This window comes from Malus sylvestris, chromosome 17, assembly GCF_916048215.2.
Source record: "Malus sylvestris chromosome 17, drMalSylv7.2, whole genome shotgun sequence".
NCBI lineage: Eukaryota > Viridiplantae > Streptophyta > Magnoliopsida > Rosales > Rosaceae > Malus > Malus sylvestris.
The window spans coordinates 30,985,069-31,010,575 of record NC_062276.1 but is presented as its reverse complement, the minus strand read 5'-3'; the positions used below and the strand labels follow the sequence as shown (position 1 = coordinate 31,010,575).

At 37.3% G+C, this 25,507-nt stretch overlaps 1 protein-coding gene across 1 annotated transcript in view; it reads left to right on the top strand.

Annotated features, from left to right (window-relative positions):
• The window catches only part of LOC126611474 (F-box/kelch-repeat protein At3g06240-like), a 137,626-nt gene that overhangs the window by 73,699 nt on the left and 38,420 nt on the right, over positions 1-25,507 (top strand). Inside the window, exon 2 of the mRNA XM_050279767.1 lies at positions 6,781-7,357. Within this exon, the coding sequence (XP_050135724.1) occupies positions 6,781-7,357 (577 nt within the window). The remainder of the gene's footprint in view (positions 1-6,780; positions 7,358-25,507) is intronic.

Sequence of the window (25,507 nt, the reverse complement as noted above, 5' to 3'; positions counted from 1 at the left end):
TGATATTAACAATCCGTAAATTTTTCCAGAAAATAGACATCCGTAGCTTTCCAAGCATATAAGGCTCATTCTCTCATTCATTCTGAGCTGTTCGTAACATGCTTCCAAAGTCAGCTAATTTGCACAGGCAGTTTTGACGAATTTGTTACTTAATATCCCACTTGTGCTACTTTTCTTTTCTTTGCTTGATAAATCACACAAAACACAAAAACATAGTAAATAGCTCAAAAATATAAGGAACTAACTAAGAAAAGACAAGTGAATGTTAAGTAAAATATATATAAATATGAGCTTATCAAGTGATGGTCTAGAATTGTATCCATCTTGGGTTTCATTAAGGGTTCCGAAATCTCATTCTTCATAGATGTGGGCTTCAACCGAACTGTGTCGCTCTAGCCCTACTTTTCACCTTATTATTTGAGTTTATGGTTGTGAGCTTTTGTGATTTGTTCTAGATGAGCCGTTGGATGTATAGGTTACTCTTTCGGGATTTTCAATGACTTGGTTATGATTTCCTAAAATATGATTCTATATTTGATGTTTATATATGTGACCAATGGATGGTTTTATTATTATCACATACTTTGTATTATTGTTACTCACACGAGCTTCGCAGCTTATCCGGGTTGTTGTTTGCCACGGTGCACCATTCCGATGGTGTAGGCACTGATCGTACAGGTGACAGTCTGAGTAGATTCTGAGAAGTCCGTAGGTGGAGGTAGCAGTGCAATTATCAGAAACTTGGAGTGTTAGGTTACCCTTTATCCTCTTTTGTACTTTATCTTTTGGGACTTTCTTTTGAGCACCTCGAACTTGTTTCTAGTCTAGCGAAGGTTGTGCTTCTTGTTGAAGTGTACATATTTGTAAATATTTTGTGAAGGACCTAGCCACCCTCATAATTATTTTGGCTTGTTAGTTAAAGTATTTCATTTGGTAACTTTGCCATATTCAACGAACATTACTTCCCTTTGCCATGTGTGAATTTTCAATGTATGTCGGGATCAGGGCTAGTTTTGAGGAAATGAAGAGGTGACTCATTTCTGCACCTGTTCTTCCGCTTCCATTTGGTTCTGGAGGTTTTGTAGTATACACTGATGTGTCCCATAAGGGACTGGGTTGGGTTTTGATGCAGCATGGCGAGGTCGTAACTTATGGTTCTCGCCAGCGTAAGCCGCAGGAACTTAATTATCCGACCCATGATTTGGAACTAGCTGCTGTGATTTATGCATTAAAGCTTTGGTGACATTATCTTTATGGGGAGTTTTGTGAGATTTACACCGATCATAAGAGCCTCAAGTATATTTTCACTCAGCGAGAGCTAAACTTATGACAGAGAAGTTGGTTAAAGCTGGTGAATGATTATGACTGTCAGGTTCTCTATCATCCTGGTAAGGCGAATGTAGTTGTTGATGCCTTGAGTCTAAAACGCTTAGCTAGTTTTGCAACTTCTCGCAGCCCTAACTGTGCAACCTATGTTGATTGATCGGATTCAGGCAGCTCAAAGTGAGGACCCGGAGTTAGTTCGGATTATGGATGGAGTACGATCAGGTACTCGGCCCGATTTTTCCATTTTTGACAGTGGTGTGCTTTGTTTTGTGACTCGACTTTGTGTTTTGAATGTCAAAGACTTACAGAGAGGTCATGAAGAAGGCTCATACTTCCATTTTTTCTGTTCACCCTGGGAGTACAAAGATGTATCGGGATCTTTGTGAGAGTTTTTGTTGGGGAAATATGAAAAAAGAGATTGCCGAGTTTGTCGCACATTGCTTGACTTGTCAACAAGTTAAGGCAGAGTATCAACGACCTGCGGGCTTACTTCAGTCACTCCCTATTCCCAGTGGAAGTGGGAGCACATTACCATGGATTTTGTGACAGGCTTACCATGGACTCGTGATGGGCATGATTCCATTTAGGTGATCGTCGATCGATTGACGAAGTCCACTCACTTTCTTGTTGTTGAAAAGGCTTATGCTCTTGAGTGACTTGCAAGACTCTTTCTAGATGTGATTGTTAAGTTGCATGGAGTCCCAGTGTCCATTTCTGATCGTGACCCTTGTTTAACTTCTCATTTTTGGGGTAGCCTTCGTAATGCTATGGGGACTAAGTTGAGTTTCAGCACAACTTTTCATCCTCCAACTAATGGTCAGTCAGAGCGCACTATTTAGACTTTGGAGGATATGCTTCAAGCTTGCATACTTGACTTGAAAGGTAGTTGGGATAAATATCTATCGTTGATTGAGTTTGCTTATAATAAAAACCATCAGGCTAGCATTCAGATGGCACCATACGAGGCACTTTATGGGAGAAAGTGTAGATCTCCTTTGTACTGGGACGAGGTAGGAGAGAGTTGATTAATGGGACCAGAGTTAATACAGATTGCTGTAGAAAAGATTTCTATGATATGTGCACATTTATTAGCAGCTCAGAGTTGACAAAGGAGTTATGCCGATCCCCACAGACATGAGGTGACATTCGATATTGGAGAATTTGCCTTCCTACGGGTTTCTCCTAAGAAAGGCGTTCTTAGATTCAGGCGTAAAGGGAAGCTTAGTTCAAGATACATTGGACCGTTTGAGGTACTAGAGAGAGTTGGCGAGGTTGCCTATCGCCTTCCATTACCACCAGAGTTGTCACATATTCACCCAATGTTCCTCATATCTTCACTCCATAGGTATCGCAGTGACCCGTCCTATCTCATTTTTATGTGCCTATTCAGGTCAAGGAGAATCTCACTTATAAAGAGTACCCTGTTGAAATTATCGATCAAAGAGAGAATGCTCTCCGCACCAAGACTATTTCATTGGTGCGTGTGTTATAGAATAATCATGGTGTGGAGGAGTCGACTTGGGAACCAGAGGACGAGATGCGCCAACATTATCCACATTTGTTTGACTTAGGTGCTTTGAGTTTAGGGGACTAAACTCTTTTTAAGGGGGAAGGATGTGAAATCCCGTCCCCAGAATTTCACTATTCATTACGTATTTCGTAATTTAAATTCGTATTTCACGTTTATGTTATCTTTATTAGTTAGTTTAATTCCGTTAATTTTAGGAATTAAATCGAATAATCATCAATTTTGAAGTTTCATAATCAATCTTTATCATTCATCGACCTTTTGAAGTTACAACTAGTGTTTTCAAATAGATCTCGAAACCATGAATGCATAGGCGAAAGCCGTTTGCGAGTCTGGATTATAACGATATAGTTATGGACATTTGAAGTTGTGTTACTAAACTATAGATTTTAAATTTATTTTAAACTCCCACCTTGTGGGAAATAGGCCAATTAGATTTACGTTAGTTAAGGGGGGAAGAGAAAAAAAGAAAAAAACAAAAAGAAAAGAAAGCTCCCAGCCTTCATTTTCCAGTCAGTCTTTACACCCGTGCACCACCCGACCGTTTTTTCAGACGATCTTCACCCATCCCACACCTGCAACATTTCCACAACCTCCCATCTACCATCTCCACCCAAATTTGAAAGGTTTTTAGGTCCAAAATCGTGTAGAATCTCACCAGAGAATCGGAGGTGCTCGACGGTAATTCATTCGATCCGGCATGCTTCACGAACCACCACAACCCCTAATCAACTCCCCTTGGACCTAGGAACAAGACGCAGTTAGTTGTAGGGGCGTTGGAACACCAAGGAAGTCGAATCGAAGAACACCCACCTTAGGGTTTCCAACAGGTGCAACTCAATTTGGAGCCTTTCCAAGCCAAATTGGACTTCGCCAACGGTATAAAACTTGCTCTACTCGTTGAGATCTTCATTCCTGTAAAATTTGAGAATTTTTAGAAAAAGTCGAATTTTCAGGCTAGTCAAGGCAGCTAGCCGTCAACTAGGCCGAGGAACCCCCTGACCACCCTAAGCTAAATTTAATGCCACAATCCCATATTTGATATCTGATTAATGGAATTCCGTCGTTTGAGTATATTTTCGTTAAGGTCCGCCACTCGAATATTCTAACTAAAGACAATCCGACTGTTAGATCACCACCAAACTTTGAGGCATTATTGTACGTAATATTTAAGGACCTTAGGAACTTATGAATAAAAAATCTAGTGGTTGGATCTTACGGAACAAGTGACGTAGGATCATGGACCCTACCTTTAAACGACAGTTTGATTTTCATTAAATGTTGTTGTGGGGGACATATGAGAGTTTTTGGGTATATGAATTATCGAAAGAATTCTAAATGTGGACTTGTACTTTGTTTTAGGAGACACTAGTTAGTGACGTCTCGATTTTGGCACTACAATGCGTTAGCGCGGACTCCAGGTGAGTGACTTTAATATATGTGATATTTGTGATTACCTTGTTTTCATAAATATTATCTTGTGTGGATATGAGATGGTTTTATAATTATGTTTCCTATAAAATTGTTAATTTTTATATTCAGCCATTGATGTAGCTTTATGAAGTGTGATTTGACGTGAATATTGGAAATATGGTTTGTTTTGTATGATTGGCTTGATGTGATGAAATGTGAGGGCTAGTAGTGGACCGTTAACCCATTGTCAAAGGGTTTGTTGGTTCGAAACATATTTCACCCCTTATTTCATTATTTCATTCTCGTTTCGTTGAGCCTTTGTAACTTGAGTAACTTGATCCATGTCTTGTTTCATTGATTGGTTGTAGTGCATTATACTCCGCGATTCCGTTCAGTGATGGTCCAGAATCGTATCCACTCGGATTTCGTTGAGTGATGGTTCAAAATCCCTTATACTCTGTGATTCTGTTGAGTGATGGTCCGGAATCGTATCCAGCGTGGGTTTTAATGAGGGTTTCGAAATCATATTCTTCAGAGATGTGGGTTTTGGCCGAACTATGTCACACTAGCCCAACTTTTCACTGTATTGTATGAGTTTATGGTTGTGAGCTTTTGTGATTTGTTCCAGACGAGCCATTGGATGTATAGGTTACTCCTTTGAGATTTTCAGTGACTTGATTATGATTTCCTAAAATATGATTCTATATTTGATGTTTATATATGTGACCGATGGATGGTTTTATTATTATCACATACTTTGTATTATTGTCACTCACAGGAGCTTCGCAGCTTATCCGGGTTGTTGTTTGCCCGGTACACCATTCCGATGGTGTACGCACTAATCGTACAAGTGACAGGTCAAAGTAGATTCTGAGAAGTCCGTTGGTGGGGGTAACAGTGCAGTTATCAAAGACTTGGAGCCTTAGGTTACCCTTTATCCTCTTTTGTACTTTATCTTTTCGGACTTTCTTTTGAACACCTTGGACTTGTTCCTAGTCTAGCAAGAGTTGTGCTTCTTTTTGGAGTGTACATATTTGTAAATATTTTGTGGAGGACCTAGCCACCCTCATAATTATTTTGGTTTGTCAGTTAAAGTATTTCATTCCGTAACTTTGCCATATTCAACGAACGTTACTTCCCCTTGCCACGTGTCGATTTTTGACGTATGTCGGGATCAGAGTGTGACATATATATAGAACAAACAATATTATCTACATTAAGGGGTTGGGGATTAGGCTAAGCCTCACAATGAGCTAGCAATATTGTGGTTCAAATTCACCTTTGATGAGAATCGAACTTAATACCTCTTACTTACCAATGAAGAGAAATATCACTAAACCGTAATATTAAGTGACATATATATATATATATGTATTTGCTCGTTATATATTTTCATGCACTCATGTGCTAATATTACAATTAATTTAAAATTTGATCATTTTTTTAATGTTTGAATTTATATTTTATCGCCAGATGCAAAAACTGAAAGCGAACTGGAAATTATTTGGCAGGAAACATTCAATCGAGCCGATCATCAAACTATCAATGGTGATGGGCTAAAGGATGGAAAAAACATGGCACCTGTGGGCTTCCCACAATAAAGGAGGACTACTTTAACAGTAATCAAAATGTACAACATAACCAAGAAACAAAGCGTCTCTGAAATGCTCTCAAAGGCGAAGACTGAATTGGAAGGGAAATCAAGATATGTAGAAATTGAAAATGTCATACGCAAAGGTACCAACAATAAGGCACCAAAACTCAAGTGCCAATTCAACGAGTAATGATATACTTACAATAATTTTGATGCCACATTTGTACCACATTCCTAATAGTATAGCATACCAACACATATGAGATTGATCTATATTTAGAGAATGGTGTGAAGAATGTTATAAGACTTCTCATCTAAGTTCACCACACCACCTAAGTTTAATTTTTTTAATTTTTTGACTTTTAGTTAATTCAAATCATGCGATGTTACACACTGGTCCATATTCGGATATCATGTGAATTTTTCTTTTTTAGTTAATTTCATATAGAATTAAAAAGTTAAAAGTTGAATGGTTATTTTATCAATAAAAAAAAAAATTGAAATAGTCCATAAAAAAGGAACCCGATCCCCTTCGGATCCTTTAAAACTGAGCCTATTAATCAATGAATTCGGGCCTTTGAAATTTGATCCAATAGCTACAAAAGGGGATCCTCCTAAAAGCTATAATAATTGTAGCGGTTGGATCAAATTTCAACGGCTCGAATTCATTGATTAGCGGGCTCAGTTTTGGTGGATCCAGAGGGGATCCGGTTCTCATAAAAATTTTAAAAATAGTAAAATTTGAACGTATGATTCTCCATAAAACTCGCATGCCTTAGGGAGAGTTTGATTTAGTTTGTCCCTCAAAATGGTTTCTTCTGCATATATGTGTGAAATTCTTGTGGAATAAAACTGCCGAAATGTCTCAGGTATGTGAAAGTGAAACTCCTGAAGATAGGGTGATCGAAATCTTGTCCAGATTGCCGCCCAAGTCTCTAATGCGATTCAAATGCATACGCAAGTCTTGGTGCACTCTCATCAATAGTCCAAGTTTTGTGGCCAAACACCTCAATAATTCAATGGACAACAAACTCTCATCCTCCACCTGTATCCTTGTCAACCGTTCTTGGGCTCACATTTTCCCAGACAAGAGCTGGAAAGAAGAAGTTTTCTGGTCCATGATTAATCTTTCCATTGATAGTGATGAACACAACCTTCATTATAATGTCGAGGACCTAAATATTCCGTTTCCACTGGAAGATCATGATTTTGTACTTATTTTCGGTTATTGCAATGGCATTGCCTGTGTGGAAGCAGGGAAGAAAATTCTTTTATGCAATCCTGCATCTAGGGAATTCAGGAAACTTTCTGATTCATGCCTTCTTTTACCCCCTCCCAAGGGAAAATTCGAATTGGAAACGACCTCTCAAGCATTGGGATTTGGCTATGATTGCAATGCTAAAGAATACAAGGTTGTGCGAATTATAGAAAATTGTGAGTATTCAGATGAAGAGCAAACATTTTATCATCGTATTGCTCTTCCTCACACAGCTGAGGTATACACCATGGCTGCTAACTGTTGGAGAGAGATCAAGATTCATATATCAAGTAATACCTATTCCTGTTCTTGTTCATTGTACTTGAAGGGATTTTGTTATTGGTATGCAACGGATGGCGAGGAATACATACTTTCATTTTACTTGGGTGATGAGACATTTCATATAATACAATTTCCTTCTAGGAGAGAATCCGGTTATACGTTTGATTATATTTTTCTCCGAAATGAATCCCTTGCTTCTTTTTGCTCTCCTTACTATCAAAGTGAGAATTCTCAATCGTGTGAAATATGGGTAATGGACGACTATGATAGAGTTAAGAGTTTATGGACAAAACTCCTAACTGTTGGGCCCTTACAAGGCATTAAGAAGCCATTGACGTTTTGGAAAAGTGACGAGCTTCTTATAATGGACTCCGATGGAAGAGCCGCCTCTTATAATTCTAGTACCGAAAATCTCAAGTATCTTCATATTCCTCCTACTCCCGATAGGGTTGTAGATTTGGAAGCGCTTATTTATGTGAAAAGTATTGTTCCACTCAAGTGAGTTGATGGCAAAGTTCCTTTTTCTCCTATTTAATTTGTATGCATGACATAAGGCTTGAGTTTACATCTTTTAATTTAATTTGCTTTGTGGCCTTTGTACTGTGTTTGCTTATCACGGGTTGCCTCTAGTTTTTGTGCTTTCCACAATGTTATTCTATTTCAAAGTGCAAGAGAATTTTTTTTTTTAATTTTTTTTTCTTTCAAAATTCCCTTCTTAAGGACCTAATAAATTTTAGCGCAGGAGTGTAATATACTAAATGGAAAAGTACATACATGTATTATTCGACAACTTTGCTAAAACTTTACTTTGAAAAATTCGGCCACTTTTTTTAATTTTAGTGTTTATTTACTTAAGTTAAATGTTTATTTTATGTTACAAAGACGTGTTTAATATGTGAATTTTGTATGTATTATTGAAAATAATGTGTATTAAAAGTTAAAAGTATGTAAATACATGTTAAAATGTGTATTGTACATTGAACTTTTAAAAAACGTGCAGTTTAATGAATCATTAGAATGTGTACAAAAAGTGGAAATATTTTTTTAAATACGGTGGGCACATGATAATACATGAATTTACTAACTATGTCCGTAACCTCTCATAAATAAAACAACAAAAATTACAAGAAGCTAGGTTCATCAATTTAAAATCATCAAGAAAAAGAATGAGTGTATTCACCATCTAGTATTACTGCACAAATATGTGAGAATGCGAACAAATGACCCACATGATATTTAGCAATAGACTACTTCTCCTGCATCTAATTGGTTTTTAGATCAAAGCTCAATAGCCTTCATTAAAAAAAGGGGTTGTTGCGAATGGCAATAGTTGTGAATAGTCATTTTAGCAAAAAATGATCCATGAGATTAGGATAACTCTTCACTTTGATCCTTAACAATAAAAACTAATTGAAGTAGTCTCTGAGTTTGTCTACCCTAAAACATTTTGGTCCTTAATTTTGTGAAAATTCTGTCAATATCCTCGTTAAATTGTCTTGTGAACGACCACTTGACTTACTTGCTTAAGGGTATTTTTGTCAAACCACACTCTCCACTTAAGGAGAATATTGACAATTTCTTTTATGGAAGAACTAAATAATTTACGGTGGACAAACTTAGGACTACTTCTATCGATTTTCATTATCAATGACAAAAATGAGGAGTTATATCAATCTCACAATTATTTAGCTAAGAGTTATGTCAATTTCACGACCATGATAGTATTTGCTGCAATTAAGCACATCGAATTACGAGAGGGGTAGAGCCTATACTGTACGATGCCTACCAAAACTTGTCATGTCTCTGAGCATGGTCAAATCACACTTTCTGAACCGGACCAAGATTGTCTCTCCTCCTACTTTCCATGCTCTTCTATCCCTTCCTACTTTATCAACCATTCATTCCATACCAAAGTTAACTTAAGGCTCCAGATTTTGCCACGTCACCAGCAACACTCACACTTCTTTAATGACCAATATTTCTACCTTTCCCGCTGCCTTTCCCTCTGTTGGAAAATTTAAAAATAATAATATTATATTAAACTTATGAATTGAATGGAAATTAGAGGTGGAGTCTTTTGGTAGAAAGATATGTATACTTAAATGAAGTGTTGCAACTTTTGACTCTTTATGAATAGTCACATGCTTTCCAAAGAGGTATCTAACATTCTATAAATAGGGAAGCCCCTATAATCACTAAATAACTTTTCATCATACATACATATCGTGCATGAAATATTAGAGAGTCTCATTGAGTTCATATGAGAGAGTTTTCAACACAATCGTGGTTCATGGAGCCTTGTGATTTGGAGTGCTACTATTACAAGGACGTAGTCGTTGTCTATTGGGAGACATCCGCCGATCAACCATGAGCACCATAGTGGGCGTAAACTTGTCTTAAGGACAAAGTGTCTAACACTTACCTCGACTGAATTTTCAGGTTTTTCTAATCCATTATGTCATATTCATTTAGCATTGGTTACTCATGTGCATGCATTAATTTTGATATATAATTGCATGAATTATTTCTTAAATTTTTATGTGATTTAATATAGCAATTAGACCCTAATTTTTCCAACACCCTCCCACTCCAATTTTCCTGCCGTAAAACCACTATTTTGTCTTAGCAGCAATATTTGAGGATTTTCCAAAACAATATGGGGAATCCCTTGATTTAAGAATAAAAAAGTACCGTTGATGATGGTGAAGATGCTGTGTGCACAGTTTTGAATCTGTAGATTTTGGTGCTGCAGTGTAGGCTTATGAAATTTCAATTTCCAACAAAAGCACTCTTACTTATGTCTTAGCAGCAAAAACATAGTATATAACGGACCAAATTTATAAAACATTTCAGAAACAAGGCAGCGCCTAAGGCAGATTGAGGGGGAAGGGGAATGGCAGCATAAGAGTGAGGAAAATTGGAACCCAAATTCAATAAAAGGATTGCTTCAAGTAAAAAGATTGATTGAAGGGCAGAGAGCCAAAAGTAGCCCAGAATCTCAAATATTGCTGCTAAGACAAAAGAGTGGTTTTACGGCTGGAAAATTGGAGTAAGAGGGAAAGGCAGCGGGAAAGGCAGAAAAATTGGGCATTAAAGAAACTTGAGTGTTGTTGGTGACGTGGCGAAATTTGGAACCTTAAATTAACTTGGTATGGAATGAATGGTTAAAGTAGGAGGGGATGGAAACATGATGGAAATTAGGAGGGGAGACAATCTTGGTCCTTCTGAACCGCCTCTTATTGCCAGTTCTACAGTCTCACAATTTGTTCTTCTACTCCTCTTTCTGTCTTTCTACCCTTTCTTTAGATTTTCTCATATCCATGGTGTTTGAACCGTTAATTTCTTCTTTAAAAATAAATCAATATCTAACGGTTAGAACATTTGGTGTATCCCTTACTCCAAAAGTACTTTAAGTTTTATTATATATCATATAAATAAATGCTTATTTACACTTAAAAAAATTGTACTTGTAGTGAACATGTTGTAGGACATGTTTTGAAATCATAATATTGACAAGAAGACATTAGGATCACAAATATATAATTAATAGAATCAATATAAAATAGAGATTAACTAATTATATTAAACTTACATGTTCAATACGGAAAACATGACTCTTGCGGATGACAAAAAATGGGCGTATATATAACAATGTCTTATACTCTCTATAAAATATATATTATTGCTATAGGGTTTAACACATAATATAACGATTATTGTGAGAGCATGGACAATCCTTATATACTTTCTAGGATATCACTCAATTAAGCCTATTATTAAATGAGAAACACTCATAACCATAATTATATATTTTATATCCTGTGGGACCATGATTTTTAAGAGCCATAGTAAGGCTAATCTGAATAAAGTTACCTCAGAAGTGCGATCGTTAGTTCCAGGCAGAGCTATATCAAATAGAGTAGCGGGGTGACCATCACTGTACTCTAGAACACTAGGCGGAGTCCTAGAGACTCCGCTGGATGACCATGCTTGTTTGAAAGATACACGATCTAATCTGGATATGGACACAATCTGATCCGGATATGGACGCAATCAGATCCTATAAGTCCTAGCGTCTCTACAATCTAGGGATAGGCATACGCCGCAAGTGATCACAACTCTTAAAATCTATGTTAGTTATAAGCGACATTAACTGTTTACGTCGGTTAAAAGCGACACAGACAGTTTATGACGCTTACAACCAATAGTAAATCCGACATCATGTTCAGTAGGTGTCGCAAATGTCTTGTCCGCCACTATATTATATTAAACCGACATCACCCACTAACACAATAAGGCCCTTTTGTAGTAGTGTAAGAGATTGCATATCTACTTACTAGATATCCTCTAATGATTTACTAAATATCCTCTAGGATTCTTCCGGCTTATAACGAGGATCCTATCCTAAAAAGGTTGCTCTCCTAAGTATAAATACACCCATATAGGATTCATCTATAGTAACACAATCTATACACTTGAATTCTCTTGCCCACTGTTTGAGTCTCAAACCATTCACTAGCTTGATAGTTGGAGAGCCTTTGGCCGGCAAACCCCCTCCTTCCCCTCACCCCTGCATGCGCATAAGGTTTGCTTACAGTTGTTTCACTGTTTTGCATGTTGCTCAGGATTACACAAATTTGTGCTTAACCACCTCACAGACTTGTGCAGATTTGGTTCCAACAATTGGTGCTTTCATTGAGCGAGAACCCGTATTCCTCTCAACCAGACCAGTCCAACTTCTTATGTGTTTGAAAGCTCAGTCAACAACAAAAGCCCAACCATCTCCCTAAACGACGCCTACCAGGGAGCCAATGGCATCACTGCCATTGATGGGATGTGGGAAGATACCATGAATATTTGTTTACCCTTGGAGGTTGCTCGTCACAATCTATTGGCTAAAGAACCTGCCCGACTAGCTGATATAAGGGCCCACATCAAAGATATCCAAGAAGCAGTTTCTCGCTTTGAGAAATTGGCTACTCAAAGGACGAAGGCAATCGATCATACATCTGGAGAGTCATCCCGACGTTTGTTCCTAGACAAACACAGCAGGAAACCTAGGAGGCTTCCAGGGCTTCTGTTGTGCTCGTAAATTTGTCATTATATACATAATAATTCTCCTTGTTTACACCTTTGTTTCACTCTTTTATATAGGTTTTACATTCTATTTATGTTTTGTAGGTTGTAACAAGCAAAGAGTGAAAAAGGAGCTGAAAAGAAAATTGTGAGACTAAAAAGGGTTTGCAATTCTATGTCGTCAGCACAGCCTCCTCATATCAGTCCAAATCATGGATTAAACTGTATTGACTAGGGAAGAACTACGACATGTGCCATATATGCTTCGAAAGCTACGGATGTCTACTTTCTGTAGAATTTTACGGTTCATGAATATCATTTTTCTAGAGTGAGTTATACCAGTTTTAGTACAGAAAGGTTAGGCTACGCGCGAATACAAAGTTTTCTACAAACGTGTATCAACATGGCAGATTAAAGGAGAGTTAAAATTCCTATTTATTACGAATTTTATCCAGCTAGAAGAACCCAAAAAGAATGTGAGAAAATAAATAAGAAGACTAATAAAATGGGACTTTGAAGCCCGTTGAATTAGAATGAAAAAGAAGGCTATTAGGCTTGTCCGGTTTCAAGTAAAAGGGTGGTTTTATCCCTGATCAGAGCAGCAGGACCAGCAGAGGGGGCGTGGAAATAAATAGAGAATTAGAAAAAAAATAAAGAGGCATAACGATCAGCCAACAAAAAAAGGAGGCTGCGGACAGGAAAAAAAAACAAAAGGATGGAGGCAGCACGCAGCAATGGAGAAATAGAAGAAGGAGAAGTGGCAGTCGCATCATCCCATCATCAGAGAATTCTTTCTTTCTTCCTCTTTTTGCTTCTTGTTAATGTTTTTGCTAGCCAATTTCATTATGAGTTACTAAATTCCGTAGTTGGGACTTGGTTGAAGTCCTAATCATGTTTTCTTGAGTATTTTCGATACACTTTTGTTACAAGATAATTTGTTGATGCTTTAATGCTTAACTTCTACTTTAATTCCAATCTTATTGTGTTATTTTATTATTGATCACCATAGAATAGCTTTGTAATTGAGTTCATTACATAGGTAAATTTAAATGATTGAGTCTTGTATCTATGCTTAGTAACAAGAGATCTAGTTACGGTTCTTGGAATGAATTATCACAAAAAACCAGAATAGGTACTGATGAGTAGATTTTATATTATATATTTAGCCCTATTCTTAGTATATTTTAGTTAATATTTTAGAAGAATTTTGATACTTTGAATTATATTTTCAATATAGGACTTTCAAATTTCTCTGGAGCAAAACAAGACCAAATGGACGAATTTTGGAGTAATTCCATTTGGAGAACGTTCGTGAGTCACCTAGCTTATCAAAATTTGGAATTTTTCCACCTAGCAGCGATTTTCTGGCAATAAAACAAAGGAGCGATGCGCGGTGCTGGAATTGTGACGTTTTGGGCTTGACTTGCGTTTTTGGAGCCCAAGATGACTTCGGATGGGTTCGTGGCCTTCTGGAGACGTAATCAAAACGTCCTGATCTTGAAAACAAGCTATCATGGGCCAGATTTGGAGGTTATTTAAGGTTGAAACATGGCTGGACAAGTACTTGGCAGATTCTTCTAGCATAATTAGGACTTTATTTTCTAAGATATTGTATTATTATTTAGTTTCCTAGTTGGAACAAAGGTCTACTTTTATTTTACTTTTAGGATTGTGCGACTAGGATGGTTTTAAAAGGTTAGGCCGGTGCTAGGGTTAGGGACATTCTCTTTTATGTGACTTGGAGACGAAGAAAATTGCTAGGGTTCTCGGAGATTTTATACTTTAAGGTGTTTTCATTCCTTTTTTTTTTTATAATAATATTTTCTATGATTTTAATTATGATTATGCGTAACTAATTCGTTTTGCTAGGGAGAAGTCTTGAGTCTTAGCATGAATATGTAATTTTTATTTAATTGCTTATGATTGATTGCATGCTTGCTTTGAATTATTAATCACCGTTTTAAACTATCTAATTGTCTTGATGATTGGCCACCATTAGGATATTTAGAAAAGTAATTTGATACAATTTTGGTCGGAAGGTTCCCTAAAATTGGCGCTAGCTTCTTGTGGTTAATAATTGTAATTTCACTTAGGATGAACATCACGTCTTAAGGGTTGCATGGTTTTTTCAAAGGGTTTTCATAAAACTTAATGAGTCTCTCATGTTCATACTTGTTCCGAACATCCGAATGTGTTGCATGTTATATATATGTTCTATGTTGGAGGTTCCAAGTAGGGTATATATTAGGAAAATTTAACCTTCAAAATATGCGTGTATTATTCATAAGTAATTGGAAGAACTACGTAGGATTGTTAAGGTGACAGCGGAACCCTAGTGCTTAAATAGATTTTCTCTTTTATTTTCTTTACTTTGCCAATTTATTTAATTTTTTTAATTAAATTCGTTTTTAATATTTTAGGTCATAAAATCACCATTTTTCCAAACTTTGTTTTCAAATAATTAATTATGATTTGGTATTTACATATATTACTCATTCAATTCCTGTGGAGAACGATCTTGCTTGAGCTGCTATACTACAATAACCTTGTACTCTTGCAAGTATTTGTAAGTATTTTTATCCCTACTTTTGCAGATGGTAAAATCTCTATTAGGTACCACTTTCTAGGATTCATGTGTTTCTCGATTTCCATTGTATTATGCTTTATTGGAGTGCAACTTAGTAGATACCATGCTAAATACTTCGAGAATGAAAAGAGTTAGTGTAAACACCCATGCCTAATTCATTGATTAGGGAAATCAATAGCTAAATGAGTAGATACCATGCCTTTAGGTTGACATACGTTAAGCATCAAAAATCTGTTTTGTGCCATTGTGTGTATCGATTGCTTAGACGAAAAAGAATCGAGATGGAAACCAAAGTCCTAACCATTCAAACATCATTTTCAAAACCCTTATTGTCAATTAATTTTATTTGCCTACGTTATTTAGATTGTGCTTTTATACTTGAATTTAGGACTTCTCAAACTATTTTGTTTAACATTTATCTGCATATTTGATAGCTTTTATAAAAGAATGAATTTAAATTGTTAGGAATCATAATCTAGATCTGTTTTGTGTCATTGTGTGTCACAGCCTGTCCCGAATATTTAATTTTCAACGATGTGGAATGACAAAATTGCCCTCGGATGTTAAATGATGTGTGTGAGTTATTATTGGGTCAAATTTTTTTAGATTGGTGACCCAATTAGAACAAAGGCTTTTCTTAGTTTTGATTGGTGGCTTTTGGACCACATACACACACCTACCTTCTCTATCTCCTTCCCGTGCTCTCTCTATCTCTCTCTCTCTCTCATACTCACACTATCTCTTTCCCTCACGCACGGACAAGCAACAAAGCTCACACTTAAGCACGGATAGCCGTTCTAAAGGTGAGATTCTTGATTGTATCTCTATTATGCTGTTCATGTAGGGAACTATTGAAGAATAATTTGGTTGCCGATGTGTTATCCATCCGATTCAATGACTTAAGGGAAATCTGAGGGTTAATTAGTGTTGTTCACGGTTAATCTGGGGCGTTGAGGTTCATGATTTATTGGAAAAGCAACTAGAAATCGATTTGTATGCAAGTGTGTCATGTGTGGAGAAGGACCCTCTACCTAGCCCATCACCCATAATTTCCCCCAATTTCGTGCCAAACTTGTTTAAGTCTTTAATCTACTTGTCTTTACTTGAAATTCGTCAAAAACCCAATCCCCTTTACTCTGTTGTGTCAAATTAGTTAGAATCTGTCCAAACTTGTGCTTTTAAGTATTTTGAGTCAAGTTAAAATCAATTTTCGTCCAAATCACCCTTTAGTGTCTAGTTTGAGTCTATTTGATTATTTTGTGTTGTTTTGAGTCTCTTTAGTTTGTTTTGAGTTCTTTGAGTTTAGTTAAGTGTTTTCAAGCCTAGTTTTGTGTTTTTGAGTCAGTTTTAAGTAGATTAGCAATCCCTCCTAATCCCTGGCCTAGAACGATCCTTACTTACATCTTTACTACAATTGTCAATAAGAGGGTTTAATTTGTGTGCTAGTTTATATCACATCACAGGAAGAGGCTATGGCTTTTGTTCTACCAACAGCAGGACAACCGCTGAGGGAGTCATTGGCAGCTCATGCCACTGAGATACAAAGTTGCATTAGCTATCCCGAAATTGAGGAAGGGTCTACATTTAGGATATGCCATCATATATTCTTTTCACATTTTATCAACGGATGATCCTAACATCCATCTTACTGAATTTTTGATGTGATGTAAGAATATTTTGGTGAAAGGATTTTCAGTTGAATCTATCAAACTCAAACTTTTTCCTTACACTTTGAAGGATGGGGCAAGTAGATGGTTACTCACACTTCCATCTAGAAGCATCACTTCGTGCGCTCAGCTCAGTGCCAGGTTTTTAAACAAATATTACCCATCATCAAAGATGCTTGATATGCGTACTCAAATTTTATCATTTGCCCAGAAACCTAATGAAGTATATCATGAAGCATTGGAATATTACAAGGATTTGCTCAAGAAATGTTCGCATTCAGGCATTAATGGTGACACTCAAATGAATTTATTTTATAGATGACTGAATTTGACAACTAAGACTCTTGTTAATGCTTCTTGTGGAGGAACATATTCAGATAAAGATGCTCTGCAAATGTATCAATTATTTGAGAAAATGGCGACATAATCTCAACAATGGGCAGTTGATCCACCTTAGACCAGGGGTGCGTTTGAGATTTCTAGTGGATCTCCACACGTATTTGCATAATAGAAAAAATGGAGAAAAAGTAAGAAAAATTTGATGCAAATTTTGACATGATTTTACAAAGAATGGTAGCATTTGTGCAGTAGGTTGCTGTCTAGCAGCCTACTGCAGTAGCTTGTACCATTTGTGGCACCACAACACATGATTTTCTGGGCTGCTCGCACAGGGACGCATACTCAAAGCATGTTACAAAACAAATTAATGTATTCAACAACTTGTACAACAACCTGTTGCACCAGCTAAAGCTTTTTGGGAAGTCGCAATTGAAAAACATACTCGGGGTGAATTTTGATGCAACCAAACAAGACATTCAGAAAACAAACTAGAGCATACAGAATATGCAAGCAACTAGGAAAGACATACAGTATCAAATTGGACAAAATGCACTTCAATGTTCAGACAAAGAACCAGGAAAATTTCCTAGCCAAATTGTCCTAAATCCACAAGGAAACACTAATTGTAATGCTATTAGAATACTACATTATGGTAAAAGTTATGACAATAGAAATGCAGCAAATTATTGTAGATACTATTGTAGAAGATGCAAAAAGTGTTTATGTGCCCCCAATGTCATATCCCGAAACGTTGAAGCGTAAAGCAAAAGATCAACAATTAATAGATCTCATGAAGAAATTGACTAAAGTTTAGATTAATCTACCATTAATTGATGCAATCAAGAACATTCCCTCCTATGCCAAATTTTTGAAAGATGAGTGCACAAAGAAAAAGAAGTTTGTGGATTTTGAAAAAATGATTCTCACAAAAAAATGCAGTGCAGTTTTATTATAAAAATTGCCTCAAAAAAAGGATCTAGGGAGTTTTACAATCTCATGCACAATTGAAATTCAGATTTTAAACGTGCTCTAATTGATTTGGGTGCTAGTATTAATTTAATGCCTTTTCTGTTATTCAACGGCTAGGACAAGGAGAAATCAAACCTACATCAGTTATTTTGTAGTTAACAGGTCGTTCAGTTGCTTATCCTTGTGGCATTATTGAAGATCTTATTATCAAAGTGGATAATCTCTACATTCTAGCAAATTTTGTGGTATTGGATAAGGATGAAGATATGCAAACACCAATTTTTGGGGTGCCCATTCATGGTAACTAATAGAACTTTGATAGATGTGGAAGCTGGCACATTGACGCTTAGGGTACAAGAACAGTCATTTGTTTTCAATTTATTTAAAGCAACTAAAAGGCCGGGTGATGTGCAATATTGCATGAGAGTTGATGTGTTAGAATGCATCATGCATGCAGATATTATGCCCCGTTTAACAGCTCATCCGTTGTTAAACATTTTGACACGATTTTGAGGACAAAGAAATAGAAGATGGAGAGGCTTTTGGGTATATTACAGCTTTGGAAAGTGTACCTTTACACCAACCAAAGTGGAGACATGCTTTTGAGAGTTTGGGGGGAACCAAAAACATCATTACAGCCTTCAAAAGTACAGCCACCTAAGCTTGAATTGAAACCATTACTCGAACACTTAAAATATGCATATTTGGGTGTCGATTCATCACTGCCAGTTATTGTTTCTGCAGATTTATCTCCAATTGAGGAAGATAAATTTCTGCAAATTTTGAGAATTTTTCAAGATGCCATTCGATGGACCATTGCGGACATTAAAAGGACCATCCCAACACTTTGTATGCATATAATTTTGATGGAGGAGGGTGCCAAACCCACCATTGATGCTCAACATTAGTTGAATTCGATTATGAAGGAAGTTGTTCGCAATGAGGTTATATAGCTTTTAGATGCTAGAATGATTTATCCAGTTTCATATAGTAAATGGGTTAGTCCAACTCAATTGGTACCTAAATGCACTAGAATTACCGTTGTGAATAATAACAATGAACTTATGCCAAAATGTTTGACCATTAGGTGGCGCATGTGCATTGATTACAGAAAGTCAACTGCATGCACAAGAAATGACCACTTTCCCCTGCCTTCCACTGATCAAATGTTTGAAATATTGATTGGTCATGCATTTTATTGTTTCTTGGATGGGTATTCAGGTTGCAATCAAATTCCAATTGTAGCAAAAGATCAGGAAAAGACCTCATTCACCTACCCTTTTGGTACGTTTTCTTATAGAAAAATGCTTTTCGAATTATGCAATGCACTAGCAACATTCCAACACTGCATGATGATCATATTCTCAGGTTCAGTTGAACGAGTTGTTGAGGTACTTATGGATGATTTCTCAATTTGTAGGGATTTTTTCGATCATTGTTCGTAGAATTTATCTTTGGTTCTTGAACGTTGTAAAGAAACTAACCTAGTGTTGAACTAGGAAAAGTGACATTTTATTAAGCAAGGCATTTTTTAGGGCACTTAGTATCTAGAAAGGGAATTGAAGTGGATAAAGCTAAGATTGATGTTATTGCTAAATTGCCACCTCCTATAACTATGAAGAGTGTTCGTTCGTTTCTTGGGCATGATGGGTTTCATAGACGGTTTATCAAGGATTTCTCCAAGATTGGCTGACCTTTGTGTAATTTATTGGCTAAGGAAACACAGTTTGTTTTTTATGATGCATGCTTAGAGGCATTCAACAAGTTGAAAACACTCCTTATTTCAGCACCGATTATGCAACTCCAGACTGGAACTTACGGTTTGAATTAATGTGTGATGCATCACATTATGCAATTGGGGGCAGTTCTTGGACAGTGGAAAGACAATCTTATTTAGAACTCTCAATGATGCACATCTGATACTATGCAACCATTGAGAAAGAATTGTTGGTAGTCGTTTTTACATTGGAAAAATTTCGTTCTTATTTAATTGGAGCTAAGATAATTGTCTACACAGATCATGCTGCATTGAAGTATTTATTATCTAAGAAGGATGCTAAGCCTTGACTTATTCGATGGATTATTTTACTGGAAAAGTTTGATTTGGAAATTAAAGAGAAAAAGGGCAATGAAAATATGGTGGCTGATCATTTATCAAGGTTAATTAATTCTACTATTGCAAAAAATGACACATTACCTCTAAATGAAAGTTTTCCTGATGAACAGTTGCTGATTGTCTAGCAAAATACACCATGGTTTGCATATCTAGTTAATTATTTAGCTAGGGGAGTAAGTCATCCAGATTTTAGTTATCATCAGAATAAGAAATTTTTGGCAAATGCCAAATTTTATTTTTGGGATAAGCCTCATCTATACAAGTATTGCCCAGATCAGGTTATTCGCAGATGTATTCCAGAAGAGGAACAAGACATCGTTTTAAAGTTTGCACACCATTATGCTTGTCGTGGACATTTTAGGCCTAAATAGACAACAGCTAAAATTTTGCAAAGTGGGCTATTTTGGCCTTCTCTTTCAGAGATGCTAATATTTGGTGTAAAGTTTGTGATCGTTGTCACAGAGTGGGCAATCAATCCAAACGGAATGAGATGCCACAATATGGTGTTTTGGTTGTTAAATTATACGATGTTTGCGGTTTGATTTTATGGGACCATTCCCATCGTCACATGGCAATCAATATATTTTGGTAGCAGTTGAGTATGTTTCTAAATGGGTCGAGGCTATTGCAACACCAACTAATCAAGGATCAATAGTTCTGAAATTCCTCTAGGGGTTATTTTTCCACGTTTAGAATCCTGCAAGTAATACTTAGTGATGAGGGAAAGCATTTTATTAATAAACCATTTGCTACATTACTTGAAAAATATGGGATATATCATCGTGTTGCCACTCCTTATCATCCACAAACATCAGGGCATGTTGAAGTTTAAAGCAGAGAAATTAAGCGTATTTGGAAAGCAGTTGGCTCTACTCTCAAAGTCTGGAGTTCGAAATTAAACGATGCACTTTGGGCATTAGAACAACATTTAAAACACCGATTAGGATTCCCCGTATTGGCTTGTTTATGGCAAGGCTTGTCATTTATCTATGGAGCTAGAGCACAAGGCATTTTGGCCTATTAAGGAGTAAAACTATGCTTACGATTCAGTAAAGGGAAAACGTAAGCTACAGCTCAATGAGCTTGAGTAAATTCATCATGAAGCTTATGAAAATGCACGCATATACAAAGACAAAACAAAAGCATTCCATGAAAAACAAGTTCTCATAAAAGATTTCCAGCCAGGGCAAAAAGTGTTGTTATTCAGTTCTAAGTTGAAGTTATTTCCAGGAAAGTTGAAATCCTGTTGGACTGGGCCTTATTTTTTTTATTTTTTTATGTCAAAAAGATGATATTATTAGCTACGAACAGAAATGTTTACATCACTAGTCAGGGTATTAAATAACCACTCCGGCTCCAAGCAATACCATGAGTCAAAACCCCCCATATGCATGACAAACTTCACCATTAAATGTACAGCCTCATTATAGGCCCGAGGAGTATAAAGAAATTCCACATGATCCAAGTGGTGTTTGCTATACTCAATATCCCATAATATACCTTCAATGCTAGCCTCTGGCACAAGAATTCCATTTAACATCTCCACAAGCATCTTTGAGTCCGTTTCAATTTGAACCCTTCCATAACCTCTCTCCTTACAAGCCAACACAACCCACCTCACAACTTCCACTTTTGCCATCAAACTAGACCCACACAAGACACTCCCCACACCACCGACCCCCTGGAATATCCCTGCAAAGACTCTAGCCACCCACCCAAATCCCCCCATCCCCATGCGAGAGCACCAAGCCCCATCACAGTTTAGCTTCATAGTTTGAAATGGGGGTTTCCCCCATCTTTCCTAGACAATTCCCCCCACCCCGCACCGTTGCCATCTATCATCTTCATTGTCCCCCCTTCCTCTTCAATCTCACTCCATTGACGATGCAAAAATTCCCTCCATCTCCTCACTATATTTCTTCCTTAACCATTTCCAACATTCCAAAAAATCACCACCCTCCACCAAATTCACATCTAGTTGTAACAGTGAGCCAAACTAGAAAACTCTAGCAAAGGAACATTTGAAGAAGAGATGTACCTGTGTCTCAACATTCTCCCCACATTGTGGGCAAACAAGTCTCCAAACGAATCCCCCGACGTTGTAGATTTGCTCAAACTACTAATATATTATTACATCCCTTCCAAATAAAATGTCGAAGCTTCAAGGGGACCTGCAATTGCCACAAATCACTCCAAATAGGATCTATAAGATGACCCTCACTCACCTGACCCGTCTCTTTCCGTCCTAGTTCATTATTACGCTCCATCTCTTGAGCCACCTTATATCCTGATTTTACCGAATATATCCCATTTCGTGTATAATGCCAAGTAATACGATCGGGGCATCCAAATCTACTAATCATCAAACTTAAAATAACTTGGCTTTCATCAGTATTGAAACAACTCTCAGTCATATCTCTCTTCTAAGTACCATCTGATGCCACCAATTCCTCCACCAAATGCGGCATCTCTGGAAACCTCGATATTGGGCGAAATGTACGGGGAATAGGTAACCATAGATCCATTTGAACCTAGATATTTCATCCATTTCCAACCCTCCAACGCAGGCCTCCCTTTAATATCTTTCTTTCTTGCAATATACCCTTCCACCCCCCATAAAGTTCCTCTTCCCACAGGTGCATCCAAGAAAGAAGGGGTAAGATAATATTTCGCCTGAAGGGTTGTCGCTAATATAGAATCCGAGTTGCACAAGATTCGCCACCCAACCTTCGTAAGCATAGCTAGGTTGAACGAAATAATTTCCTTAAACCCAAGACCGCCCACAGTCTTACTTCTCGCCAATTTATTCCAAGTCATCCAATGAACCCCTATTGTGTGTTTTTTGATCTCTCTACCAAAATCTAGCAATTACTTGCTCAATTTCCTTAGCCAACCGAATGGGGAGTTGAAAACAAGACATAGTAAAATTAGGCAAAGCGGTGGCTACACATTTCAATAAAACCTTTTTCCCAGCAACTAATAAAAAATATTCTGCCCAACCATTGATTCTCGCTTCCAGCCTATTTCATATGTCTTCAAACACCTTCGTTTTGGAAACCCCAAAATTCGTCTGAATACCCAAATACTTGCCAAAAGCCTCCTGATATTTGATCCCCAATATTTCTGACAATCGAGTCCTCAAGGATTGGGAACAAGTACAGCTAAAGTAAGTTGAACTTTTCTCCAAATTCATAAGTTGACCTGATCCTTCAGCATATTTCTGAAGCACACCATTAACATTAACAGTCTCCATCTTCGTAGCTTCACAAAATAGAACCGAGTCATCCGCAAAAAAAAAAATGAGAAAGAGGTGCAGCATTGTGACTTACTGTTATACCCCCAACTCTCCCAATCCTCATTTTGTAATAATATCGATAGGCCCTCCGCACAAATTAGAAACAAGAATGGAGATAAAGGATCTTCTTGCCGAAGACCACGACCTGGAGTGATATTCTCGGAAGCTTCCCCATTCACTAGCACACTATAAGAAACCGTTTGGACACACTACATCACCCACTGACAGAATTTACCATCAAAACCCAACTTATGAAGCTTAGCATTCAAAAACGGCCACTCAACTAGATGATAGACCTTCGCCGTGTCCAATTTTAACACCATATAGTTGATCGAGTCCTCATTTCCTTGCTTCATGGAGTGAAGCAATTCATAAACCACTAGTTTATTATCAGAGATTTGTCTACCTGCCACAAAAGCCGACTAATTCGGGCTAATCACCTTAGAGATGACTTTCTTTAAATAATTCGTCGTCACTTTTGAAATAATCTTATACACCACATTACACAAAGATATTGGCCGAAATTAGGACATTTTCCTTGGATTATCAACCTTGGGAATAAGCACAATATTTGTATGATTGAACTCCTTCAACATATGACCAGTCTAAAAGAAAGATTTAACCATACCAAGAACCACTCCACCCACCGTTTCCCAATGATTGTGAAAGAAACCGACATTAAACCCATCAAGCCCAGGTGATTTGGTTGGGTGCATCTGGTAAATGGCCTGCTCATTCTCCATATCTAATACCAGAGCTACCAACAAATCATTATCCAATCTTCTGACTCTACTCAGCACACATTGGACAACTTCCATAAAATTAGAGTTCCCGGACGTAGTCAACAAAGATTGAAAATATTGGACGACAATACTATGTGAAATAATATTTGGTATTTCATTTCTTAATCAATAAGGAATTACAATCAGGTTTATATACACTTCTGTAAAATAGCTTAGTGACTAATTAAGCTTAGTTAACTAACTAAACTAGGATTAGTTACATGGACAGCTGTAACAAACTTATAACAATATTACAGCTAGCTATGATGCAGCTCTTTACACCCCCTCAAGCTGATTGGAGGAGGACCGAGAGAAAGCTTGGACTGAAGAAATTGAAACCGAGCTTTAGACAGTGATTTGGTGTGAATGTCAGCAACCTGATATTGAGTAGGGATGTATTGCACACGAAGCAGTTGGGCAAGAACAAGTTCACGAATATAATGATAATCAATTTCCACATGCTTTGTGCGAGCATGGAAAACCGGATTAGAAGCTAGAGAGATCGCAGAGATGTTGTCACACCAGATTTTAGGAATAGTAGAAAGGAAGAAAGCCACATCTTTAAAAATTTTGCACACCCAAGTGAGTTCAGTTGCAGTGTGTGCTAGAGATCTATATTCAGCTTCGGTAGAAGATCGGGCAACAATATGTTGCTTTTTTGCACTCCAACTGATTAGATTGCTACCCAAATAGATGCAGTAACCACTGGTGGACCGTCGATCAAATACACAGCTTGCCTAATCAGCATCAGAGAAGGCTGTGAGATGCAATGGACCTTTCTTGAACCACATACCTTGAGGAATGGTACCCTTTAAAAATCGGAGGATTCTTTTGACAGCTTGAAAGTGTGAATCCCTTGGACAATGAAGAAATTGGCAGACTTGATTCACGGCAAAGGAAAGATCAGGTCTTGTCCAAGTGAGGTACTGAAGGGCCCCTACTATGGATCTGTACTATGTTGGATTAGCCAATGGAGCACCAACATGATCAAGTTTTTGTGTGCCTAAATGAGTACCACATGGTTTGCAGCCTTCCATGTGTGTCTTGATTAAAAGATCCAAAGCATACTTATGCTGAGAGAGAAATATACCCTCAGAGGATCTGTGCACTTCGAGGCCAAGAAAGTAATGTAAATGGCCTAAATCCTTGATTGGAAATAAGGAACTGAGTTGATGAATAAAGGATTGACATAGAGAAGTATTGGGGCCAGGTACCAGAATATCATCCACATATACAAGCACAATCACAGGAGATGGTTGAAGTTTCATAAATAGA